Source organism: Barbatula barbatula, assembly GCF_947034865.1.
Source record: "Barbatula barbatula genome assembly, chromosome: 23".
Taxonomy (NCBI): domain Eukaryota; kingdom Metazoa; phylum Chordata; class Actinopteri; order Cypriniformes; family Nemacheilidae; genus Barbatula; species Barbatula barbatula.
In genome coordinates, this window is record NC_136786.1 from 16,108,745 (window position 1) to 16,135,558 (window position 26,814).

The window sequence follows — 26,814 nt, forward strand, 5'->3', positions numbered from 1 at the left end:
TGTGAAACACAAATGTTAAAGATTTTTTAGTATAATGGCATAAATGTAGAATAAAACCACAATTAATACATAAATAAACAAATATATTATAAATTAGTTCTATAAAATAATATAATAATTTGGTGCTATAGCTTTACGTTTTTACAGCAAAACAACTAATTGAAAATGTACCACTTTTTTATAAGTCCAAACAATAATCTTTCAATAATAGCTTTTCTGTTGAGCTTACTGTACATCTTTACAACTGAATGTAGCTGTTTGTAATCGGTTTTAAGCACTTTGGTAAGCAGAAAATGTGCTCGACTCCACTATCCTAAATAAAATCTACTGTCCCCTGGCGGTTCAGATAGATCACAGCGTCCGCTGCGAGAAGCTTGACAGCATCGTTTCATCCGTTTATCACAATCAGCCGCTGCCCTTGCTGCAGGCCTGAACATGAAGATGGAGATCATCCATTTCAAGGCGTTTCAGCCTCTCATCATATATTTTTTAAAGCAAAGCTCTACTGAGAGGTTCACCGGTGCAAAAGTCTGCAGCTCCAGGGAAGATCTGTCAGGACCCACAACACAAGCAATTCGGCCTGATAAATAGCCAGATGTGCAATTTTCCCTTCGCTAAGGTTTTTATCGCAGGGCTTAGTGAATCTAAGAACCTCCCAGAGAGGTTTTTCCGCTCTCTGACCAAATGAACACTTCTCAAGACTCAAGATATTTTTCTTTTGGAAGAGATCAGTTAAATCGAGATGAATCAGCATCACAGATAATATTCTCAAAGGAGAATGTCCAATAATAAAGCTTGCAATAACGTGTTATTTTGCACTTTGAGGCCCTGGTCTCTGAGGGTCTCAATAGCACTTGCCTCTGCCACGACCCTGTCTGTTATCCGTTGCCAAAAGATTCATTGAAAGATGAAAGTTTACTTTTTATCAGAGTCAAAATTGATTTACTTTGAGGGACCGGTTGTTCCACACAAGGTAATAAGAACAGCGTATTTAAGCACTTTCATCCCGTGGTGTTTTGCTCTCACACACAGGAGATGATTGAAGTGGCGAAACTCCAGAGATACGGTTGAAACTATGCAGCCTGAAGCAAGCTCTTGAGCTTTAAGGCAGCGATGTTTGGCAGACGTTTATCTCAGGCAGAGAGCATATATGCACGGATACATTACAAGACCTTGGAGAGGGTCAGCAGGCTTCCTGATAATAATAAAGTTAAGGAAAGGTGTACTCTCAGGTGTTCAAAGGAGCGTGGATGTAGAATGATGACTGAGTGTGGACAAAGGTCAAGAGGGTGTGACGGCATCAAGAAAAAAGTGTGCAGCGCCTGAAGAGAAGATGCAGGGACTTTATTCGTCTGTCAGAGAGGAAGTATGTCTCCCGAGACGCTGCTTCTCTCTCTCTCAAACGCACAGACCTCGGGCATCTCAGCTGCCTCTGAAGATTACAGCTGCTCGCTACTAATGCAACTTCGCATGAATCTGAATGATCAGAGGCTGGATCGCCGTCAGGCATTTCATACCTTCACAATGAAATCTCTGTGTGTTCAGGTAGATCTTTGTGGATTTGCTGATTTGAAACCAAACATATGAACATTTAAAAACCATAAACAACAATACAAAGAATTTTAATCAACAAAACAAAGACATTCTTCATTCACATTGTTACAGATTGCTACAGTATGTCCCAGGATTTTTTTAAATAAAGCATCATTTGCACTAGCATTTTTTAAATAAAGTCACTTTCACCCCAGGTGATAAAAGTGCACTATAAGTACACTTAAATGTACTTAATGTGCTTAGTAAAAGAAAGTTTGCACATCACAAATAAGTTCATTAACTTCAACTTGTTTTTGAAAAGATAAATCAACTAAATTTAAGTTATATCAATTGCGACTTTCCACTCCCTTTTAAGGGAGCAAATTATTTTTACAGTGTATTTTCAGACACTCATTTTCAAATTAACATACAAAAATAGTTTTAGTACTGATAAACTTGCCATTTTTTGTTTAACACTTGTTCCACGTTTAAATAATAATATTAACCAATGAAAATGTATTTAAAAAGCAAATGAATTTGATGATTTGTTTATTGCTATTTCTTATTAGGTTTAGTGTTCTGATTTGTATAAAATTTTTTTTTATATTTTTTTGTGTAACAGAATGTATTTGTATCTAATACATATAGCATTAAATTCCTTAAGTTAAGGACTTTCTTACAGTTAATTAAAAATGATGATCTAATCAAGTGATACACATGGCAAAATCTCCTCTAACCTGACTGCATCAGATAAATGACAGTGCATGTGTGGAAGCTAATAAGATAAACACCCAAATAGTTCAAGGCTGACAGCAAAATAAGAGCCATCCATCAAGTGAAGGCAGTTCGGATGACCTGCAGTGGCTTTAGAGGAGTCTGGTTTCCTCTGCAAAAATCCCAGTGTTACACATGCAAGAAGACTTCCACACACACTACTGTCTACTTGAAGACTGACGTGACGCTTAAAATGTGTAAATTTCATAGTATAGGAGATTGCCGAACTTAATTCTGATCTAACTTTTTGATCATTTGTTTCCATTTACAGTACTATCAGTCAGCCAGCATTAAAATGAATTTTGTGAATATTCAACAACCATAAGTGTCACAATAGTTTTTGCCCTTATTTTTAGTTTTGCTTTAAAGGAGGTACATGTAAAAATTGAAAATGCCCATATCTAGAGAAATGCAACTTTTCGTCGGTCGTTCTTAAAAACGGATTATTTGATTTTAAAAAACTACGCAGAGCAGCCCTTCTCTTTACTATGCATGATCATTAAAAAATGAAATCTTTACTTCTTCACAATGACAATGGCAGCTAAACGTGCCCGTGGCCTCTACTTTTCCCAGCAATCAAATCCTAGTAGTAACTTTACTATCATAAAACATCAACACGTGAATTTAGAGAAATAATCTGCCATGCTGCCAATAAATCTGCATTAACAGCCAGCGAAGTAGCGAAGCTCACAGAGATCAAAGATCTCTATTTAGAGAGATTGTGGTTAAGCTAATCATTATAGGCACGGGCAGTGAATTTTCAGAACAGGTTGTGTGATCAAACATGGGTTTCTTTAGGAAGCTTCCCTAAACTTCATTATTTCCTACATTCCCGGTCTGTGATTATAAGGGGATTTCGGGGTCAGTCACTCGCGTTCTCCGTTTGAGCTGACCGAGGGGCTTTGCTGTCTTCAATGAGGGAGAAATGGACTTTGAAAGGTATAAGAACTTTTCCACAAACTACAGTTTGACGACATTCTGCTTCCCAAGTATTTCAATTCAAATTACTGTTTAAAGCGTTTATTTCTGAGGCACAGGAAAATCGTTTTACCGCTCGTTTTGCTTGGCGAATGCAGCTGGTATAATCGTACCAAACGCCTCACTGTATGATTTCTCCTGTATAATCCAATTCCAGACGTATCCATTCGGAGCAGCAGACAAGCATCCATGAAATAAGTCTAACTGAGCGTATTGGAAAGCGATGCAGTGAAACGATAAGCCTACTTTGTTTGCAGTTTACCATTCAAGTTGTTCACAGGGCCGTTTACCTTCAGAAATCACTGAGCTGACATTCAGTTTACGGCTTGTTATAAATTCCTCATTTGTGTCCATAGAAACTGATGCGCAGTTGTTTACTTTTCACCAAAGATTGGTGTGATTGTGGGAGCTTGCCGTGATGTATGTGTTAATTGTGTTGGACGTAGACTTGTTGACTACAAGCAATATCCTCTTTAACACCAAACTAAATGCTTTTGTAATACTTTGTTACCTTACTTTAGTTCATGTTTTCATGCTTCAGTATTGCTTAAACCACAAAACCGTTCTTTGGTCTGTTACCACATTGATACTTAACAGGTCGGCTGCTCTCTTCTGCACGGACAGCAATGAGAAAACTAGTTATAATTATAAAACAAAAAGAGGAATATAACAATACACCCATACAATGCTGGGTTCACAGAAGTTTGAGCTCAACCAGACAATATTAAATCAAAGAATAAATCCTTTATAGATGAATGTCTGACCCAGAAAAAGCAATTATTCATTACATTGAACCTGAAAAAGCAATTATTCATTACATTGAAATTAATGAGAATATATCTTGCACACAAGCGACCCCATATCTGCTCAAACATGTGCAAGACCGAAAGATCAGTGTTGCACATCAAAGGTGAAACAAAAGGGGCCAATTATTCATAGTCGTGACATTTCAGCAAACCATTATTCCAAAATATGTTGGCATTTTATAATCAGTACACGCAATAAAATCAGTCCGGTAAACTGTCAGGTGGGGAGCGGTTTAAAATGTATGCTGACATTTCACAGCAGAACAGAGATGGGATCCTGGAACCACGTAAAGTTTTGGGAAAACCGTGGATTGATTTCCAAGTAATACGTCTTGCTGATGTTGAGATTGCGCTTAAAGTAAAAAAATGAAGCAGCATTATTGTAATGATTTTGGGCAGGTCTGCCTTAATATTGATCTTTCCAGTTACATTTACTGTATATGTAGTCATGGACTGGTCTTTTTCTAAAGGACTGTTTCAATAATAATGTATTTTGGCAATATTGTAAAATAAATCTAAACATTTTGTTTAATGGACTGCTAATTTTAACATGTTGTTTATAGGCCTTTTTACGCTTCCGGGTTTCAGAATGCTGAACCGGATATGCCCCCTAGCATCCGTGGCAAAAGGCCCATGCTTTCTCATTTTTGTCCTTTTTGTCTCATGCTTTTTTAGATTATTTACTAGCAGTGTTTTGTAAACGCCTCATATTATATCAGCCACAAGGCGGCGCCCTACGCTTATATTTGAGAGGTTCTTCCTCTCACACCAGCAACTCAATTCTCTATATTGGTACAGACCAAACCCCCTATATACATTTAAATTGTGGTTGGGATCTTGATTTTTTCCTCTCAGATAAAAAGATGACCTGGTATGCCTGAAGAAGTGGGTTTGATCTCTTGCTTGATATGTTTCACTTCCCACTTTGCTTAGTGTTTTACAACAGTTCACGTATAAGCTACTATAATCACTTCTACTGTATTTATGCATTAAATTGAACAACATCAATGATCTTAAGTATGAATATATATTGCCCAGACAATCCTCAAATGTCTTGCATGTGATATGTGCTGCCATTAGGTTGTTTAATGCCAACAGCTGTTTGCATGTCCAGTTAGATATTTTTAGTAGTGGTAAGCACAGAGTAATAGCTTTCACAAGCTCACAAAAAGGCAACAGGACAAGACCTCAAGCCCCACACAAAGGATTGTCAAACAACTAAATAAACAGGTAAGCCGCCCTGGGGTAAAAGCTTAATATTTAATTTACAAAATAATTAAATCATAAATTAAATAATCTTTTTATCTAAACACTTTTAAGAAGAGTATTCCTTGTATATGTTATCTCAGTCAGGTGTTGTAAACAAGATGTGTTTAAATCCCTTTAATTGAAGTTTATAATCTTATAAAGTCATTATAATTTTATTCATTGTAACAGATTGATGACATGGCTCCTGTGGTGAAAACTACATGGATAGCTGTGCTTTGTCTGGGGATGGCATTCAAGCTGGGTGTCTCTCTGGAAGAGGGCACGGTGCCGTCTGAGCAGGACAGCAGAGAACCCTGCGCCCGCTGGATGAGGGGTGTTGCTGGCACACCTGGGTTCGATGGCATCCCTGGGCGAGACGGACGTGATGGTCGTGAGGGGGAGAATGGAGATATTGGAGATCCAGGTGACTCGTTTGAGAACTCTAATAGCCACAGTATCTTATCGCCACAATATTTAGACACTGAAACGGCATAAAATAAATGCATGTAATTGCATTAAAGGAAAAAAATTGCATTTGTTTGAACGTGTTTCAAAATGAATGCAGTTGGATGATACTGCAAGCATTTCAGAATTGCAGAATCTATTCTCTTATCTGTGTGAAGGCTCGGAGGGGCCTAAAGGAGAGCCTGGTGAGCCAGGGGACGAGGGGTCTGCAGGGAAAAGAGGATTTCCTGGAAACCCGGGTCTGAAAGGAGAGAATGGAGAGAATTACTTTCCTTACCATTCAGCTTTTAGCATGGGACTCACAGGTAAAGTCAGCAACGCCAGTGGAGCACCCATCCGCTTCACCAAGACCTACTACAATGAGCAATATCACTATGATGAGATCTCTGGAAAGTTTCGCTGCACCGTCCCTGGGATCTACTACTTCACTTATCATCTCACCATCCACGGGAAAGAGACCAAAGTAGCCATGTTTCAAAACGGCAGGACTGTGGCTTTTACGCTTGACCAGTTTCACAGCGGAAATCTGGATCAGGCCTCAGGAGGGGTCATTTTAAATCTCGCAGGTGGAGATGAGGTTTGGCTTCAGCTGTATGGTGAAGATGCATCTGATGCAGGAATTTACGCTGATAACAACTATGATTCAACCTTCACTGGCTTCTTATTGACTCCTAAAATTCGAAGCAACCCCTTTGACAACCGCAGGCGCTAAAATCCACCTTTTTCAGTCTGGGGCTAGTTGTCACAAACTATATTTAAGTGACTTTGAAGTTTTAAGTAAACAATCTGGATTTAGAAATGCATATTTTTGTGTTGCAATGGTTTTGTTGTGTATTCTATAGCCATAAGGAAATAATAAAGAGATCACTTAAAATTGTACCTGTATATTTCTTTGTTAGTTGTAACAATACAAACAATACTGGCATACAAACAGTATGACAACCATTTATTGAAGGTAGATTTTGACCAAGAACAGGGATTGTTTTTTTTTCTTAAAAGGCAGGTCAGTTCTTGTTGAATTACCCAGTGAAAGGTAAGGAAACTCACTGAAGTCTGTTTTCAACATGTTTGTGTCTTATATACTGTCATCACTATGTGGTTTAAATTAGAAAATAAATTATTAAATTATTATATAAATTATTGAAGTTTTTGGTTCATTCAGCAGTCTATGTCCTCCAACTAAACATCTAGCCAACTGGCTTTCTCCCAGTAAAGCAGTTGGGCTCACTTCATTCACTGAGATATTTTTAATCAATGTTCAAGGTCGATCTATGATCACATTAACACAGCGTCAGTTCTGTTTCTGTGTGATCACTATTTATTCCAAGTGTTATGAAAGAAACAAAAGCATCTAAATCCCAAGACTCCAAACTTCCAGCACTCCAAAATCTCTGGATTCATGCACATTACTAACATATATACAGTTAATAGTGTTTATTTCTTTGAAAGTTACAAAAAATGTACCCACTGAGAGAACAGCAGTAGGACGATATGTCTTGTTACATTTTATTGTGTTATGGGCGACTTGAAAGGAAAATAAAGATTTTAAAATAATAATGACTGCAATGTGTTATTGGATAGCATTAAATGGGAAACATTAGTTAAAAACATTTGTTTATTTAATGTTTACAGTTATAGTAAATGTGGAAATAAGAACAGCTCTTAGGGTCTTTAAAGCTTTTATTGGAAACATTCCAAGCTAAAATCTTACAAATCATAAGCAAACAAAATACAAAGCAACACTTTTAGTGATTTAAATGAAAGAAACAAGCAGGGGTCCAGTTTTTTAAATATTCCTTTGAAGCGGGAATGCTGGGTAAGTCTGCGTTAAAGCTAAAACGGGTGATCGTGACTTTGGTATGTTCAAATACACAATTCACCTCTTTTTTCCTGCCTTTTTTCACATATACAAAGTACTCAAGTACTCTATAAGTCAGAACTAAATACATCCAACAATAACGCACTCGGGTTACATGGACCATTTGAAAAAAACGAAATTATTTCCCTATACAAGTGCTTTCTAAGTGTAGAGCTTAAAATACTGCAGCTCTCGAAAACATGACACGTGAGCAACTAATATAAAATTCTGCATCTACGTTCTGGCGGTTGGTGTATGCACTTTTTATCTCCAGCCCACATTATGTCCCGTTCTACATTTCTTTTTGGTGTACATTGTCATGAGCCTCTTATTTCTTTCTGTAGTCTCCCGTGTAACCACGGTGGTCATCCTGGCCAGGATATCGCCCACCGTATCCTCTCAAGACATCCTGAAATCTAGGTGCTCCGGCCTCCTGTGGGCCATTTCCAGCATACGGATCCTCTTGTCCACTCATGTAGGGGTCGTACTGCTGCTCATAGCCTGCGGTCTCCGGGTAGGGGTCTTCACGATACTGGGGGACTTCATGGTGACCCTGCTCATTGCTGTGCTCCTGGGTTGGATGGGTGTCCACAGGTGAAGGGCTGGCAGCCTCGGCCGCCTCAGGCTCATAGCGACGCAAACGGCAGTTTCTATCGTATTCCGGGTCGCAGTCGGGATCAGGCTCGACCACTCCGCTTCTGGTTCCATCAGCGTTCAGATAGGGCTCGTAGGCTTCGGAAGGGTGGGGCGCCCGTCTTGGCACATCACTGCGTGGTTCATTCTGTGAACCCAGCGGGTAACACTCTTCGTCATACCCGATGAAGCAATCATAGCCCTCTTTGGTCTGCCCACGAGGCCCAAGATGATGTTGAGGTTCCTCCGGTTGGTGCCTTGGAGGCTGGAAATCGGTGGGCATGCGTCTGCGCAAGTCTGCCCCTGCAGATGCGTCGCGGTACAAGGAGTAGGGGTCGTGACGAGAGCTGGGAGGTACGCGCATGGCGCCGGCTTCAGAGGCAGGCTCGTCCTTTGGCGAATTGTAGGATGAGCTGCCAAACCTTGTGGCTGTCAGAGGGTTGCAGTTGTCATCGTAGAGTGGGTTGCAGGGTCTCTCCAAAGCCGATGGAGATGAAGGAGCCTCCAGGTTCTGGGAGGATGCAAGGGCGTATGCATAAGCGCAGTACGGGTCCACGCGAGGATCACAGTGAGAATAGGGCTTGTACAGACCAGATGGTGCCTTCTGGGACAGGTGGGGGACACAACGAGGATCGGTCTTAGGGTCACAGCCGAGATGGGCGTAGGATGGAGCCAGGGCAGCTGCAGGCTTGTAACCGTAGGCTGCACGAAGGTGGTATTGCAGACACTCGACGTCCTCCGCATCACAGATGCGCAACAGCTCGGACTTCTGCTCAGCTGTCAGGAAGGACTGCACCAATGGAGAATAATAGTAGTGACCAGAGCGTGGGTCTTTCATCACAGGGGTGTGGAGGTAAGCTGGGGCTTTAACTGGAGCAGGTGCAGCAGCTTTGACAGGGGCTGGAGCTGGGGCCAGGTAGGGGTAATAGTTGTATCCCTTAGTGTGCAAGCAGTACGGGTCTCTGTAAGGGTCACAGGACTTGATTGGCGCAGGTGCTGGTGCCTCAACTTTGGGTTTGGGTCTTGCGTAAGAGGCCACGCAGTTTGGGTCGTCAGTCTCGGAACAAGATTTGTAGATGTCGGCGAGGTGCTGCAGGTACATCTTGTTGGAACGACGTGACTCGGCTCTGTTCTTATTCTGCAGGTATGCCAGATAGACGCGATCGAGCTCTGCAACCTGAAAGACACGAGAATGATCTTGAGTGTGTACTTGGATTGTGATTCTCGTTTAGGACATGAATGCTCTACTTACTCCCTCCTGGTTTCCATTGTCAGTGAAGTACTTGTACCAGTTCCAGAAGTCAGAGTGCTGCTTGTACCAGCTGATGTTTCTTCGATTGCGGATTAGTTTTGGTGATCCAGCCTCAACGCTTGCTTTGTCATTGCTTCCATCTGTCATAAACAGCATGGGTCACTGAGAAAGCCTAACTTTCATTCACAACACTACATCAAAACTATAACACAATGCATTTGATATGATGCAAAACATGTATATATTGATGTTGCTGTTGTACTTGTTTGTGCTTCTGGTTTGAAACTCAATATGAGATTCTGATGAGGAGCCAAACCTACCATCTCCTTTTAAACGCTGGATCACAGGCCCGGCCAGCAGGAACTCTGTTTAAAAGGGTTTAAAGAGAGAGAGAGATATGAGGGGGTCCTGGTCTCAACCAGATGTTGCATTTGTGAATGAGTAGAAGAAAATGCTTACAAACAGTAATGAGCCCAAATGAGCTGAGGAAAGCAGGATACAGTTTTACAAGTTTGGGGTGGGGGAGAAGGTGATATAATACAGGTTATTGTGGGAAATTAATCTTCAAACGGTGCACATCAGCACTTTGATGCCTGACAGCAGGAGGCTGCTGTAACCAGGCCTATACAAGCAAAACTATAAAATCTACAAAGGGAAGGAGACTTTTCCTGCAGGTGAACCTAATTATACAAGAGAAATGGCGCTTTTTTGATGTATGCTGCTTTGGATCATCTACGTGGATTCTGAACATTTTGTAGTTTAACATTGTATCTAATATCTGATCGTAAGACCTCAGTGTGAGTAAGGCAAGTTATAGTATGATGATGATCTTTCAGAGGGTTTATTTTTATGAGCTTGTTAAAGTGCTGGCACATCTGAACACCTCTGTGTTTGAGTTTTGCTGACAGACTTTAATTATTTTACCAGCTAAAGAGCAAAAGTGATAATGTGCAACCAGATACCTCCTTTTTTGCTACAGGACATGTACAGTATGATGATAATACAATGCCACTGATCAGTGATGCCTGTGGGGTTCTAACAAATTTGGCCTTTTTTAATAGAACTGCTGTCAGTTTAGATGCATACGGAAAAAACTGAATGAAAAAAGGTTGCACATACAGTCTTATCATCATGAATATATAACTTTAAATGACTTATTCTTACCAGGTAATAACATTGTTGCTAGCAGCATTCCAGTGAATACATGGAAGAGGGGAGATCTTCTTAAACAAGCCATTCTTAACTTTGGCGATTCCTTTGAAAAAGTAGAAATATTTCGTATGTAAAAATGTGTTTTTGTTTTGATAAGACAATGCTTATCTGAACGTTTATATGTGGGGAAAAGACTTGTCCAATAGTGATTTATTTCTAGTTAGAATATCACAAAAACAACTTTATGTTATAAAATATTAAAATAAAACGGAAAATGTTTTAACCCTTATACCAGGTTTGACTTTTACCTGTACATTTTCAATGACTAAATAAGATTATTAGTTATCATAACTTTACAGGTGTAAGCATTATGATCTATTCCATAATTTAATTGTTCTGTCCAACAGTATTTTTCCTGTATTGTTGGTGCAACTTTGGTAATGATGTCCTTAAAAGAACAAAATAGCTCCGAGGTTAGAGCATGGCGGCGGCACTATAAACGTCAATGTCATGGGTTCCATCCCAGGGATTTCACAAACTCAGAAACGAATTTTGTATGGTGCAATGTAAGTCGCTTTGGATAAAAGCTTCTGCCAAATGCGTAATATAAATTATTCAATAATTCAAAAAAATGTTATGCAAAAAATGTTTAATTTTATGCAAGTTTGTGAATTAACACTATTAAACGTAAAAGTATCTGAAAAATGTCTGAAGCACATGAGCATATTGTTAAGTCACTTTGCAAATATAATTAAAGTATCTATAGCAAATGTTGAACATATACTGGTAGAAGCAGAAATGTAATCTGTCTTACCTGTGTTAGATATTACCTCTGATGAGGTGATAGGACCCTGTAGTTCAGCCCTACAGCTGACTGTCTGGAAGAGGATGGTGAGCCAAACCCCTTGTGTACTTCTCAACACACCTCTGTACAAAGACTGTGCCACTGAGAACCTGGTCACAATTTAAACCCAACCTTGATAATTAAAAACAAAAACGGTGCATCCCATGGGGCCGAGTGCATGCTGCTTCCAGTGCTGCCATTGGCCTATGCTGGCCCGGCTAGTCAACCAATAAGATGTAATTATAGACTTAAAGACAGAAGCACAGAAGAGAATATAAAAGGGTTTTTTTTTGAGAAGAGAAAGAAATATGCTGAAGGACAAAAAACACACACATGGATGGAAATTTCCATTTTACCTGTTGCTTTAGTTTAGCTTCGGATTTACTTTCACATGATGGAAAATGCTTGAAAATATCAAGAATATAAAGTTACTACAAAGTGTGCTAAAAATAGATTTCTGTTTTTTTGGGATTCATATAAGTTTTAGTTTTAGTTCAATTTGCCCAATAAAGTTCAAGTACATGTACTGTAAATGGCTCTCATTGGGGGGACAACTCAGAAATTGTCCCTGTGATGAGGAGGGACCACTAAACACATCTTTACTTAGTCAAGGATATGGGGAAAGGCAAAACCAAAAACATAATGTCGCAAGCGTCATGAATTTAAGCAGATTTTTAACAGAATCACTGAGGTCAAACAAATGTAACCTCTTTGGACGGAACGTTGCATCAGAAAAGTACTGAAGCATTGAACCGGGTAATGCATTGAAAAGGGTAAAGGGCCCATGGGATATTTTTATCATAGACACATCTGCCGAGCACCAGATCATTGCATCATTCTGCTATTAAGTGCACAAAATGCATTGTTATAGTTTATACCAAAAAATTTGTTTTCTTAACTGAATAACCTGATTATGTTAGTTTAAGTATATTTGTGAGGAAAAAATGTGCTTTTCTGTCACAGAGGTGCTTTACACATCTGTGTCTTTATGGTAACAGTGAATCGCACATGTAATTATGCACCTTTACAGGTGTGCAGGAATGTGCAAAAACCTACAATCACGGCTAGAAACAGATTTCAGCCTAGGGAAATAATCCTTTACAATAATTTCAACTTTTGACTTGGAATGTCTGGGATTTTTTAAATGTGAAAACATCTGGCGAAGTGAAGACTTCTTATTTCAAAAAACGTTTATTGATGAGCAAAACTAACAAAACTGAAGAGGTGGCAACATAGCGTAACAAAAAAAACGAATTCAGTATACAGCAACAAAACATTTTATACAGCATTTATTCCTATTGGTCATCTTCATCACTGAATATCATCGTCATCAAACAGATCCTCGAAATCTGTGGTGAGAAGAATACATACAGTCAGTCTCAAGTCTTCAACGAAAACCTGTTGAAGTGAGTCAAAAGTCACAAAAGTGCAGTGCACAAATAAAAATGTGTAAGAGATGATATCCCATCGGTGTACTTTAAGCACCCATCTGGGTCTCTGGGTTATTTTCTGTAAATCTTTAAAAAGTGCCCCTGATTAAAAAGGCCTGAGTGACACGTGTTCAGCTACTTCAACTACTACAGATGTATACAGAGGCTCTAAAAGGGGAAAACATGCTGAGCTGGTGCCAAAGGAGCCCAATAAAAGTGCTTTACATGGGCTCAGCTTTATTCTTTAACTGCCTGTTTTTAGGTCATCCTGCTGCAAGCACCTTTACTATAACTGTATGGGGAGGCGGAAAAGCTAAAGGAAATTGTAGACTTTGCCAGCAATATCCGGTTACCCAGCAAACAAACAAAAACAGCAACTCACAGAGGAATGAAGAAAATGAAAAACACGTTTGCACTGCATTCAGACGGAGTAAATAGTTAATGCCAACTAACATTTTTGATAAACACAGAAAATTGGGATACGCTTAAACATCCCGTGCGCAGATATTAAAAGCAAAATAACAAGTAGAAAAACACCAGCTTGTTTAAGTGTTTAGATATCAGGTAAAAGTATTTATTTGATTATTATGTGAACTCACCATTGAAAAAGTCTGAGTGCACTGCCTTCTCATTGGCGGCCAGGTCCATAAGCAGTCCAGTGCTGCCCCCTGCCTGTTAACATACATCACTGCAACGTTAGCAAAATACCACGTCAAGCCCAACAGCTTACATTTATCATAAACCTATATTTATCATAAACGATTCGTTAGATAAATAAATAAATTAGCAGTAATATGTGCATTTGTAGCAATATCCCTCACGCGCTAGATATTCACCACGGTTTTACCCCAGTAACGTCAAGCACAACCACAGATTTACCACAGTCTCAATAAATTAGCCACAGTTAACCCATGTAGTAAAATAATACAAATGGTCATCAATCTATTCCTGCCATATATAAAACCAGTGTTCATTTTCATGAGGGTAACTTAGAAGAGAAACTATCAGCTATAACCTTGCCAAGCAATGCATGGTTTATGCACAGTGAATAAAATAAGATTAACTTTTCCTCTGTGGTAGAGGTAACAGATCGTTAAAGGTTTTAACTTGAAGATAGACGCTATAAAATGTCTTATGACAGATTCTTCAGAACAAGTGGAAACACAAACCTCATCCAGGTCCACGTACGGACCGGCTCCCTCAGGGAACATTTCATCAACTGCTGGCTTCATAACTGTACTTTAACGTTGATTAAAAAAAAGCTAAAATGTAAGAAGTTATTTTTTGTTCAGCTGGGCAGCTCGGTCTCGAACTTATCAAAACAACCCCTTTTCTCGTCTCTCACCTTCCGGTTGTGTTACACGAAAATGTGTCCGGGTAAAAACAGGCGCCACCGGCTCGATTGGAGAACTGGACCTCACATTTTTATTGTCGCACAGCTTTTTACTATTAATAATACAGTATTGTCATTTTTATTACTTAAGACATCATTGGATTTTCTTTTGCTTGCTTATTTACACGTCCGACATGTATCACAATGAATCATTGTAAAATCTGACGTGAACAACTGTAATTTCAACAACCTATAATAAAATGAAAGCTATTTACTAAAAGCTTTTTAATAGTAGCCTACTTGTACATTTTAAGGCTTTAGCAAAAGTTACAATGCATCATTCTATGGCTCTAAATGGTGTTTAGTAACATAACCACATGCAGTGTTGCATAATTTCTCTTGACAAATACTAAATCTCTTGTACATATCACATCAACTCAATGTTCATGCTGCTCTGCCACTTCATAGCCCAGAGTGTCTCCGAGATGCTGATGGGCGAAGAATGTTTTGGCCATTTCATTGATGTGGTTGTAGGCCCCGATGCTGCGGAAGTACTCCACATAGTTCCAGAAATCTGAGGTGGAATATGGCCAGTAGGGCACAGCTGGGGGTTCTTCGTAGGGTTCTACGTGAGAAAGAGAAAGAGAGAGCTAAAGTATTCCTTTACCACATTCCTGAATTCCTGGTGTAACTGCGTGTCTAAATCGCTTCTGTGTGACATCAGCGTATACAATACTGCAGTTGTATGCAGGCAGCACTGCACTAACTTAAAGGTATTGTTCATCCAACATAATAATGTATGGGAAAATTAAAAATGCAATGAAAGTGGAGGCTGATGGGGTCAATATTAATTTTAACCTTCCGTTATTGGTGTTTCCACAGAAATATAGTCTTATACGGGTTTGCAGCAAGTTGTATGAATTACTTTTTTTAGTGATTTGGCAAACCTTTTGATAAATATGCTGTTTTAAGGAAAAGATTTGAACGCCATCCTTAGTATGTAAACAGGCTAAAGTTGTGAAAAAAATGAGTAAATAATCCAGTTACCTCCTTCAGGAATGAATCTGGCATCTGTAAGAGTGGAAGGCAGAGGAAGAGTGAATGATATTTGAATTCCTGCTCACAATGAGCCGATTCACACATAGAGGGGTAAAAACCCCAGAGGGTTAAAGAAATTTGAGAGATTTTCCTCTCCAAATATTATTCTTAACTATGAATGCACTGTTTCTGATACAACATTTAAACCGCTCAACTTTGTACTTAATATTTATAATTACAACATTATTTTAATTTATTGCAATGTATGACTGTAAACAACCTACTTTATGGTATACAATTATATTTACTGTAGTCTAGAAAAATTCTGTCTATGCATTCTAGCATTTCAACGCAGTAGTCAGAAATAATATTATTAGTAACATAAGATGTGTAAAAAATATACTTTTCATATACATACCACTGAAATGATTGGCAAGAAAACATAGAAAGAAAACGACAAAAAGGGCACAGCACTTCATCTTTCCCTGAAAAGAAATAGAGAAATTAGAAATCTGTCATTTGAAAACATTTTATTTGTTTTAAATTTACGTATAGGTTGAGACAAAAAATTTAATAAGCTTGAGAATTCGTCTTTTTATAATACAGTCATATGCCGTTATGACTCTGTTAGGACACTCATCACATATTTAAAAGATTGTTTTGGAAATAAACAATATTACCTCCTTTGCAGCACTGATGAGGTCAGTCCGTTTCTAAGAGCCAAATAAGATTTACTGAAGTAGAATGCAGGTTCTTCAGTCGCTGGACTGGGATAACTATGTCCCCTCCCAAATTAAATTTACATCCTCAAAACCCATGCACCTCAAGACTCTCCATGAGTCCATGATGTTATGTATTTAAAATTATGTTGGCTTTGGCATACATTCAAAACCTGCTTAGAACATTCCAAGAGTCCATTCAATAATATTATTGTTTATGTAACATGTTAATGATTTGTATTAGTATAATATTTAAAACCATGAACACCAGCTTAATACAATGATTATTAAATATATAGACAAAAACTTTATAAGACACATGCTTTTATTGATTTTGCATCTAATTTAAATGATGTTTATTATATTATATCATATATTATTGGTCAGATACATTTATGTGGCATTAAGTTGCATATAACAACAGCGTTCTCCAGTCCACTTAATCTACTCCAGAAATGTTAAGTCTCAAAACCATTGCAAACAATGATGTGGAAACATACAAATACAAATAAACCAAAACATTCAGTCTTCGTTGTTCAAACAGGAACATCACACCCTTGCTGATCTGTAGGTAACATTTTGCTCACATCGATGTTTGCCCGTGAGAAAATCTCTTTGGCGTGGTAGACGGTTTCTGCAGGCAGAGTGCGTGTGCGTGAGAGAATCCAGGCAAAGTCGACGTGAAACAGCCTGAGAACATCAGTGCAAGAATACACAAGAGCCACACTGTTGTAGTCGGTGGATAGGACCCAGTATGGGGCGTAGGGTGTGACTGCATCACAAACAGACACAAAAGAAAGTCATCATATATGTTATAGAGATTTTTAAATGATCAAGTGCTTGAAATATTAACAACACATACTGTCCAAGTAACTTTTGTATGTCATTAATAGACTCACAGTAGGAAAAGCTGACTCCAAGTTTTGCCGGTTCCATCGTGTCCTGGACAACTGCTGTACCTTCTGCAGTCCTAACTTTACCTTTACTGTGAGGTGACAAATGTAAACACTGTGGTTACTATAACACATTTGCGGATGAATGACAGACAAAACGTTTGTATGCGTGGTGGGTTTAATTTGACAGTGAATTATAAATACTCACTATGTCTGAACATTGAGAACCTGGATGGTTTTGTCAGGTCTGAGTATGTAGTTTGCCTCAATACACTTGCCTTTCTCAAAGGATGCTGGGAGTTTTTCGATCTCATACCACTTTCCAAGGTACTGAAGGTGGAAAAGGTTTTTGTTTAGAGTTTTAAAGCTTGCAGTGTGTTAAACAGTGTACAGTATTAGGGCTTTAAGTACACAATGAAAATATAAACATTATTTCTACCTGATTTAAATCAAAATTGGGTTGGACCATTGGTGTTGGGCAGGGTCCCCAGCGAAACGTCTGAGCGGAGACAAAGGGAACCAGTAGCGGTACAAGTAATACAATCATGACCTTCATCTTCCCAGGAGCTGCTGTCTCTGTGCAGGGAGGAGAAAATCATTCTTCATGTTACAGTCTTGATTTGGTGTCTTCAATCTGTTCTCTCTCTTTCCTTGTTTCTGTTGATTAGTCATTCAGTTCACCTGTGTTCAGTTTAGTCTCTCATTAGTCTTGTTATTTATACCCACTGTTCAGTTCCTTGCACTGGTTTTATACTTATGTTACGTGTACGTGTACAATTGCCTTTTTAATGGATTTATTAAAGAACGCTATTGGATTACCGGAATGTGATGCCAATACAAATGCACAATTCATTAGTCATGTTAAATCAGTATTCAATGCTGTGGGAAGGAAGCCATGGTTTTAATTACTCAGAATCTTACAATTTTACTGGGATTTACTACGTTTTTGTGAAACAATTTACAGATCTACTAAATTTTATTTGACATAAAATAATTTAGTTACTCAGATTTACTTGATTCTTTTACTTCCATTTATTTATTTTTTGTGCAAATTATTTCACCAGAAAAATTTAGTAATTTAATTGAAATACAGCAAATTACAACGCCAGACCGTTAACAGGAGAAACCTGCAGTGTACACATGTAGCATGTTATAAAGTGTTATGAAATTTTGCTATAAATACTTAAATTGTAATAAATACTATAATGGAATCAGGAATTTAAACTGGAGTCAATTAAAGATAGAGTAAAATATAGATATAGGAATTCAATAAAATGACTACTTTAAAAGTACTTACAACTTAATGGTATGTTAAGTACACTGTATAATGTAATAATTACAATTAATGTTCCTAATAAAAGTTATTATGAAGAGACAAAAAATACAAAATTTGGGCCATTATATTATTTTCTGCTAAATAAAGCTTTTCAAACATATTTTACAAGGAATTAAGGCGATACATTTTATATCAAACGGCATAAGAATCAATTATGCACTTTACAGTATGCAACAGATCATTCAATAATAGACCATTTTTACCCATAAATGAAATCATAAAACAGAATCAGAATAATTTCACCTAACCGTAACAATACCACAGACATATCTCTAAACAAAGATATAAAAAGAATATAAGGTGAGCTCCTACCTGTCCTTCAACCTGTTCGTAGAGTTGAAAGTGTTAAGGGTGCCGTGCACTGATTCTACAACTGTGTGTTTTTAAAAGGAGGAGTCTTACAAAACAGACTGAGATTGCATTGTCATTGGTTTTGTCTAACAAGAAGCAGCTGATTTGATAATGTCATGGGACCAGTACGGACAGACACAGGGTGAGGTGCATTGTGTCCTTTGTCATCATTCTGGTTCTTGGGTTCTGTTTCGGAAGTAAAAGTAAAAAGTAAAAAAAACTGTTTTAATATTTAAATATTAAAACTAATTTAATATTTAGGTAACAGGTGGATAAATAGATCTTAAAATTACCCTGAAAACATGCTTCACATTTCCTCTGTTAAAAATATATTTTCTTTTTTATTTGAGGTCTATTTGTATTATAATCTTATTAAATATAATATATTATATAAATACACACACACACACACACACATATATATATATATATACAATTATATTAATTCAATTATTTTACCTTCTCTGATTGGTGTACATGCAGTACACACTGGACAATTTTATTGTTTTTATGTCTGGGACAATCTCAATGAAAACAGTGAAAAGGTTTTAGCATACTATGTATGTAATACAGTCATATGATTTTATTCTGTAGATTCCCAGTCTCCTTGCTCATTCATTAAACTGGCCAACAGACTTTCCATGAGCTTTTCCACTAAATTAATTCATTGTAAAGTCATCCGCTGCTCATCAAGAACATATGACAGTGACAAAGATTGTCAAAAAGATTGTGTTGACCATTGCATGAACTTGTATCACTACTCCAAATATATCCCAGTTTGTTCACAGCCATTTTGTTAAGTTATCCTGTTCTTGCTGATGTCAATATCCCTGAATACCAAAATGATAATAAAATATAAACCAGATTTATTAAGTAATCATTTATTTAATAATGATAATAAAATGCATTATTTTGTATTATATAACTATATGCCTGATGTATCTCTCTGGCTCCATCTAACGGATACAATTGTAATCTGTCGATTTGGACGAGCCTTTACGTCATCCACCGAGTCCCCTCGAAGACCCCCACTTGCGGTCTTTGCACTTGACCACTTGACTTCTTTCACGACGTATTTCCGGTTTCTGGCCAAGGTTTCCTCTCCCCGGTGGGACGCACTTAGCAAGTGCAAACATAATCAATGTAGTGTTTTTAATTATGTGAAAAAAATCTGTTTTACAAAATACATAACTCCAGTAAAATGTGAAACACTTAGCGAAATTATATTTAATATCTAATTATATAGTCAAGTCAGATTTATTTGTATAGCGCTTCATTTGTATTGTATCAAAGCAGATGTAGCCAAAAACAAAGAAAAACACATGTCAGCCAAACATAAAATAAAATGAAGATATAACCTTACAAAGTAATGTAACTTACTGGAAGCTTTCCGCAAGATCTCGCGAGACCCGAGTAAAAAGTCTCACAGTGGCTGTCTCCGAAATCGCATACTTAATACGTAGGTACTTAATTTCAGTAAGTACGTACTTATCGGGGCTAAATGGGTACGTACTAGGATTGTTCGACTTGATGAGGGCGCCGCAAGATCCGACATGCGGATGACATCAAAGTTCCGCGAGAGCGATTCGAAAGCAAACCTTTTATCCCTTTTCTCGCGGTACTTTGATGTCATCCGCCTGTCAGCTCTTTCGGCGCCGCATCAAGTTGAACAAGCATACTGTTTTTCATGAACTGCGTAGTATGTAGTATGGATGCAATCCGGCCGTAGTATGCCATATTGACGTGATCATGTGACGTAATTCTTCTTCTGTTTCTTTTCAATGGCGGGTGGCAATTTACGTTTGAGGTGCATATCCGCCACCTACTGTACTGGAATGTGGGCCAGATATTAGCCAACTGACAGGTTGCATTAACACCGTAACATGGGTTTTGTACAAGTAAACAACACATTAAACAAAGCTTTCAATTTTCTTCAAATACAGCACATTCAGAGCTTTTTATTTTCATGTATTTTCATTTTCACCTTGTAAAATATGCTTATGATAAAAGTAAACAATTAAAAGCAATTCAGCATCTTTGTGTTTTTGAGATGTGATTTCTCAGTTTAATTTCGGCAATAACAGGCGCATCCACACTTTCCATTGTGAAGAATGATTATGCCAATGGAATGTTTTATTTGTAACAGAAAAACATTGACCACTGCTGACAATTATTATTTTGTCTGTATTCTGCCTATTGGATTATGTCCCTCGCGTAGATACATGGCTATAATATGCATTCTATAGTAGGCTAGTATTAAAAAGAAACCGAGGAAATCTCTTCTGTGGTGTTTTTTATGTGCTAAGCATGTTTTAACATGTTATCCGGCCACACTCTCATGTAACTTCCACTTCCTCATCTATTCTTTTCTTTCCTTGTCCATCTTTCCTTCATTTTTCGTTTGGATAAATAAGTTATTTGATTTTGGTAATTAATTGGTTTAGGACTTATTTGTGTTGTGTAATTATTTGCTTATAAAATGTGATCAGAATGTTAATTTGCGCCAAAGTGTATAAATTAAACCTGATTAAAATGATATTGTGAATAATAATCATGTACTTTGTTATGTCTGCGAGTTAAGAAAAATGTAAGCAAAAATTAATCTTGTAAATGGAACATATAAAACACAAACATAAACAAAGTGCTGAAAAAAAAGCTCAATAAGAATGCTTCGTATTTAAATTCAATTGATTAAATCTATGCACATAAAGCAGTAGGATGCATTTTACCTGACAGGAAGATGTGCGCAATTAAATACGATTGAAACACTTTTATTGAATGTCTCCGATTCAGACACTATATGGAAAATCACGAGACATAATTGTTAGTCCTTTCTGCTTATGTTAGCGCTACCTTGTTCTTAATATCTGGAAGTGGAGCATCTGGTACAGCCACTTCAATTCGTACCTATGACGTGAGAAACAATTCAAGCAGGATAAAACTGTATCATCAAACCTAAAATCTCACAATGGCCACTATAAGACCAACAGTTTTACAAACAACCCCGTGTCCCTTAAAATAAACAAAATATACCTTTTAATGTATTCATAAAAATATACCTATACAAATTTTGACTTTAGCGAATTTCTATTTTGGGGCTAAAAATATTTTTATAAACATTGTTTTGAAAGAAAAATGATGAAACAGAAAACTAAAGAAACTTCTCCACTTCTCCTTCCTCCGATTCCTCTGTATCTACGTCTACTACCGAGACTTCAGTTTAAAAAGAATAATCCTCCCCAGCATCATCCTCAACCACAACCGTTTCCACTGGTTCCAACATCACCTGATAAATTCCCTGTCATGTGTAACAGAGGGCATAACACAGGTACTAATACACTGTAGGAAACACGGCAATATCATTAGTAGGGCTTATATATTAACAACAATTGGTATAACAGTAGGCCTACTGGTTATCCAGCTTGCCTACCCACCCAAGAGCGTCAACTTTCTCAGGCTCCAGGATGGATTATCTCAGGTGTGTCACGATATCTGTAATGTTGTCCAAGTAATCTGGAATTGAAAAACAACAGGATACTCCTAACATTTTACACACTCCGCCTTTATCCGCTGTCGGGATATCCAGTGCTATTTTGGATAACTGCTTCTCTCATTTTCTTTAGCTGAATAGAGACTCAATTTAGTCCTTGTGGTGTATCATTCTCTGAAGACAAAACTTGCCATGCTAGACCATTTATTTTGTTCAAGGCAGTGGTAGTCCATGCCTGTAAAGTAAGGACCCCACCGTTTCTCATGCAGGAAGTTGTCTATGGACTACTAGCCTAACCATTATAGAAATCAGGTGGGGGTCCAATCTCCCATTTTCATCTATTCGATGGCATTGACCCATCTCTACTCTCTTTCTTTGTTAAGAAAGTTCCTGTAGACTGAAGGGAAGGTAAACGAGGAAACGAGAGGGGCTGGACCGAAGACGAGACCATTGAAAATGCATGTTTTGTCATGGCCAACAATAATATGTTTCTCTCCACACAAAACACGAGGCTCTGTCATGATCCTGCCACTGGACCAAGAAAGACATGACATCTGGGGCAGAATCATGACATTGCTGTTTTAAGGAAAAATTGAGAATGCCATGCAAACAGGCTAAAATTGTGAAGAAAAGAGTCAATAGTCCAGTTACCCCCTCAGGTATAAATCTGTAAGATTAGAAGGCAGAGGAAGAGTGAATGAAATTTGTATTCCTGCTCACAAAGAGCCTGACACATAGAGGGGTAAAAACAGAGGATTCAAGAAATGTGAGAGATTTTCCTCTCCAAATATGAAACTATGAATAAATGCACTGTTCCTGATCGATACCATATTTAACAATGCCTGGGTTCATATTTAAACCGCTTAACTTTGTATTTAATATTTATAGTGTTATATTTTTTTTACAAAACACTAACATTCTTTTTATTTATTGCATTGTTTGACTGTAAACTACTTTGTGGTATACAATTATATTTACGGTATTGTATTCGCATCATCAATGCAATAGTCAGAAATAATATTATTAGTGACATAAGATGTGTTAAACCATATACTGTTCACATATACCACTGAAATAATTGGCAAGAATTCATAGAAAGAAAATGAAAAAAGGGCACAGCACTTCATCACTGAAAAGAAATAGAGAAATTACGAAAAAATTAATTCTAATTTTAATTTCGTTATTAGTTTAGATTTAGATATTATAGGTTGAGACAAAAAATATACGTTTGAGAATGAGAGTCTTTCTGTATACTGTCATATTCATGGTGTTATTACTCTACAGTAAGGGCACTCATCACTTGGAAATAAACAATATTTGCAGCACTGATATTTGAGGTCTGAAGTAGAATGCAGGTTCAGCAGTCGCTAGACTGGAATATATTGGGATTATGATGTTTTATGTATTATAAATTCATGTTTACTGTTGTTTTACTGTTAAATATAATGAGATGAGTATGTCCATGCTGTGCTGGGTTCTTTGTCTTGAAAACTATTTGGCAGAAGTGTGTAACATGAGCTCTGAGGAATGCAGAAGCAGGGTCTCAGATAACAAGTGTGTGAGTGTATGTGTGTGTGCGTCAATCGCATCTCTCGGCAGGACCGGCTATTTTCAAAATGTTTTGCAGGAGCCAATGGTTGGGGGAGAATGGAGTCAGATTTACATGTCCCGAGGTGATTGGTTCCGGAGGATTCAACGCCCGCCCGATGAAGGGGAGGAGCCCGAAGATAGAATCGACGTCACATACTTTATAAATACTTGTAACCCAGAAGTGTGGGGGCTGTTGGTTTTGTCTCATATGTATGTTGAGAGAACAGCCCCAGCTGGAAGAAGCTTTTACATCTGATAATAAATTATACTTAAACTTATTGGGAAAACGATCTCTTTGACTTTTCTTCAAATTTTGAACACGCAGGACTCGAGTTTCAAAAGTCCGATAGTTGGTGACCCCGACGACGTGATTTGAAGGACAAAGAGAAGTTTTGGCGCCACATTTCGGCGGACCCCGTGGGGGAGGAAAAAAAGATATCGAGACGATTCAGATTTAACACAAAAGGCCGGCTAAAATACAAAGGTAAGCAGAAAACCTGTTATTTCGAATTCTGCTATTGGATATACTAAATTTCTGTGTTAAATTTGATGAACATCTCGATGAATAGACGAGTAAAATTGAAATAAGGAAAATCAGATTTAAAAGATTCTTTTAAAACAGTTAAAGTCTGTTTAATAAGGGTTAGAGTCCCTGGAATTAAAACAGATTAAACTCTGTTTACGGGTTGGAGTCCCTTGGCGAGAAAGCCATAAATTAATAACAGATTAAAGTCTGTTTAATTGGGAAAGAAATCCCGTGATCGGCGAATCACAAATTCTGTTAGGTTAAAGTCCTTCGGAGAAAGAAATCCGTAAATTATTTACTTTGTATGAATGGTATTGGGGATGAAAGTATTTAGACGTGGTGTTTAGTTGAATGCATAAGTGAACGGAAAATTCAGCACGTGGTGTGTGTAGGCCTTGTGTATGTGTATAATCTAAGTTGGTGTAAGGAGACGATCGTAAAGGAACTAGTAGGAAAGTTATATTGAATACATATATATATAAGTAAATAAATAAATAGAATGGCAGAGTTTCAAAAGGAGTGTGATGAATACGAATGTCCGACCGTATTAGCGCAATGGCAGAGTATCGCTGAGATGATGATAGCACAGGCTGAACCAAGAGAGAAAAAAGGGAGACAAAGAGAAGCTCAGGAATGTTGGTTAGAATTGTGTGATAATTATGCATGGACGAAAGAGGCAGAGACATTCAAAGTGCCCCTGGCCCCGAAAATAAGAAATATGGAGAAAAAGGCTCATTGTAGGTTAGTCAGACATAAAGGTGATGAAAAAACGATTAAATGGTATAATGCAAGTAGATATAAAAGTAAAGGGTGTGACTTAGAAAAACATTTAAGAAAATGGGGTCGTCTTGCCCTCGTGGCGACAGCTATATCACCTATTGGACATAGGAAAGAAGGGAAAGCTACAGACGATGATGTTAGACTGAAAGTGAAGGATGGAAACAGAGAGACCCAGTCACTAGCACCGCCCCCTGAACAGTACCGCCCATTGTATCCGCCTCTTGCCCCGCCTCTTGCCCCGCCTATTGCTCAGCCCCCCCCCTACATCTCACCAAATACGACTCACAGCAAACAACAGGTCGTGCTTGAGGTACGAGAGGGAGTTTTAGACTGTAATTTAAAAGAATTAGAAGAACTTCGACAGGAAGTACAACATCTGGGCAAGGTAGTGACAGAACAGGTACATGCGGCACGAGCTCAGGTGAATGAGACAATGCGCCACATGGCAGAAAATATGGAACTTCCAGAGGGAAGTGATGGTAGTGAGAACGGAGTAGGAAGTGAAGATGAAAGGGGAAGTTGTAGAGCAGCTGGCCCTATAGAAACAACAGGTCAGGCCCAGGGCACGATGCATACAGTATGTATTAAGGGAACGATGGTGATGGATCAGGAGCCAATAGCAAAACGTACTAGGGGAAGGGAAAAAGAGCAGCAGCTGTCTAATTTTTCAATTGATCATTGCCCCCCTAACGTACCAGAGCAGAGAGAGCAGGCAATGAGTCATCATACTAATCAATTATATCCAGGCGTACAAGCCCCATTGTTAGCAAAGAGCACTGGGGTGCAGTACCAGCCCTGGTCACACAGTGACATGACTGCTATTTCCAGTAAACTTCCTCCAATTACATCAGGGGGCTCTAAGTGGTTAAGTAAATTAACGGCCTTGAGTCATGGGACCGTTTTGGCTTTGGGTGACATAAGGTGTCTGTTGGGTCAGATTTTGACAGCCTCTCAGATGGGGAGTTTTGAACTCGAAGCCCAAACATTACAATATCCAAATGATCTTGATTTTTCAAAAGTAATCACAATGGTGGGCAGGGCACTCGGTCGATTGTACCCATTGCCACCCACCGTATACCAAAACATAAAGTTTCGCATAAAACCAGGTGAGACAGGTGCAGCATATTATTTCAGGTGCGCTGCTGAGTGGGAACAGATGGTGGAAGAAAATAGTTTAACCAACCCAATTACACGAGACATATTCAGAGCAGCGGTTATGGCAGGTGCCCCTAGTGGTGTTAAGCAAATAATGGAAAATAACCCTGACATTCCAATTGCTAGTAACGAAATATGGGAAAGGCATTTAGTCCACCACACAGATAGGGCTGTAGAGAAAACAGGAAAAGAGGAAGAACAATTAGAAAAGATAAAAATAGAGTTGCTAAAACTACAGTTAGAACAAGCAAAAAATGAGGGAGGGACAAAAAAGAGTAAGCAAATGCCACAACAACCCTATCAGCCACCCCCTTACCAATATAACGGCCCACCCTATGGTACAGACGCCCATGCAGCAGGTGGGAGGGGAAATAGACAAAGGAGCAATTGGAGGGGTAGTAATAGAGGGAGGGGGTCTTATGGAGGGAGGCAGCAGGGCGAGGGAAATTGTTACGTGTGTGGTGAGGCAGGCCACTGGATGAGAGAGTGTCCAAAGCTTTCAGGTCAGTTTAACGGACCACCTGCGGAGGGATGGGGTCCTCGAAGAGGTGGTGCCGGTGGTCGCGGCAGGGAACCACAAGCCCCATACAACCCGGGGCAATACCCTCCACCACCCTCCAACCTACAGGT

The 26,814-nt window shown here is 38.5% G+C and overlaps 5 protein-coding genes across 6 annotated transcripts; 1 reads left to right on the plus strand and 4 right to left on the minus strand.

The window, feature by feature from the left end:
• Positions 1–3,034: 3,034 nt before the first annotated feature.
• On the plus strand, positions 3,035–6,681 carry adipoqa (adiponectin, C1Q and collagen domain containing, a). 2 transcript variants are annotated; one of them, XM_079487839.1, is made up of 3 exons: positions 3,035–5,321; positions 5,529–5,763; positions 5,963–6,681. In XM_079487839.1, the coding sequence occupies exons 2-3, from the start codon at positions 5,538–5,540 to the stop codon at positions 6,514–6,516; spliced, it is 780 nt and encodes a 259-aa protein (XP_079343965.1). In that variant the 5' UTR covers positions 3,035–5,321; positions 5,529–5,537; the 3' UTR covers positions 6,517–6,681. The 2 variants fall into 2 exon arrangements, with proteins under 2 accessions (XP_079343965.1, XP_079343966.1); XM_079487840.1 differs by lacking the exon at positions 3,035–5,321 and having other exon boundaries at positions 5,410–5,763.
• Positions 6,682–7,407: 726 nt separating this feature from the next.
• On the minus strand, positions 7,408–11,638 carry and1 (actinodin1). The gene is made up of 5 exons (XM_079487592.1): positions 11,514–11,638; positions 10,712–10,802; positions 9,868–9,912; positions 9,548–9,687; positions 7,408–9,472 (listed from the first exon to the last, which is right to left on the minus strand). Exons 2-5 carry the CDS (start codon positions 10,782–10,784, stop codon positions 7,991–7,993), a joined length of 1,740 nt encoding a protein of 579 aa, XP_079343718.1. The 5' UTR covers positions 10,785–10,802; positions 11,514–11,638; the 3' UTR covers positions 7,408–7,990.
• A 372-nt stretch (positions 11,639–12,010) lies between these two features.
• cops9 (COP9 signalosome subunit 9) lies at positions 12,011–14,373 on the minus strand. Its single transcript, XM_079487593.1, has 3 exons — positions 14,143–14,373; positions 13,573–13,645; positions 12,011–12,892 (listed from the first exon to the last, which is right to left on the minus strand). Exons 1-3 carry the CDS (start codon positions 14,203–14,205, stop codon positions 12,855–12,857), a joined length of 174 nt encoding a protein of 57 aa, XP_079343719.1. The 5' UTR covers positions 14,206–14,373; the 3' UTR covers positions 12,011–12,854.
• A 370-nt stretch (positions 14,374–14,743) lies between these two features.
• On the minus strand, positions 14,744–15,823 carry otos (otospiralin; the record flags this gene model as incomplete). The annotated part of the gene is made up of 3 exons (XM_079487594.1): positions 14,744–14,931; positions 15,354–15,377; positions 15,763–15,823. The coding sequence occupies 3 exons, from the start codon at positions 15,821–15,823 to the stop codon at positions 14,744–14,746; spliced, it is 273 nt and encodes a 90-aa protein (XP_079343720.1).
• Positions 15,824–16,310: 487 nt separating this feature from the next.
• LOC306911990 (apolipoprotein D-like) lies at positions 16,311–18,829 on the minus strand. Its single transcript, XM_079487736.1, has 5 exons — positions 18,605–18,829; positions 17,396–17,532; positions 17,165–17,286; positions 16,963–17,048; positions 16,311–16,835 (listed from the first exon to the last, which is right to left on the minus strand). Exons 2-5 carry the CDS (start codon positions 17,510–17,512, stop codon positions 16,600–16,602), a joined length of 561 nt encoding a protein of 186 aa, XP_079343862.1. The 5' UTR covers positions 17,513–17,532; positions 18,605–18,829; the 3' UTR covers positions 16,311–16,599.
• Positions 18,830–26,814: the final 7,985 nt, after the last annotated feature.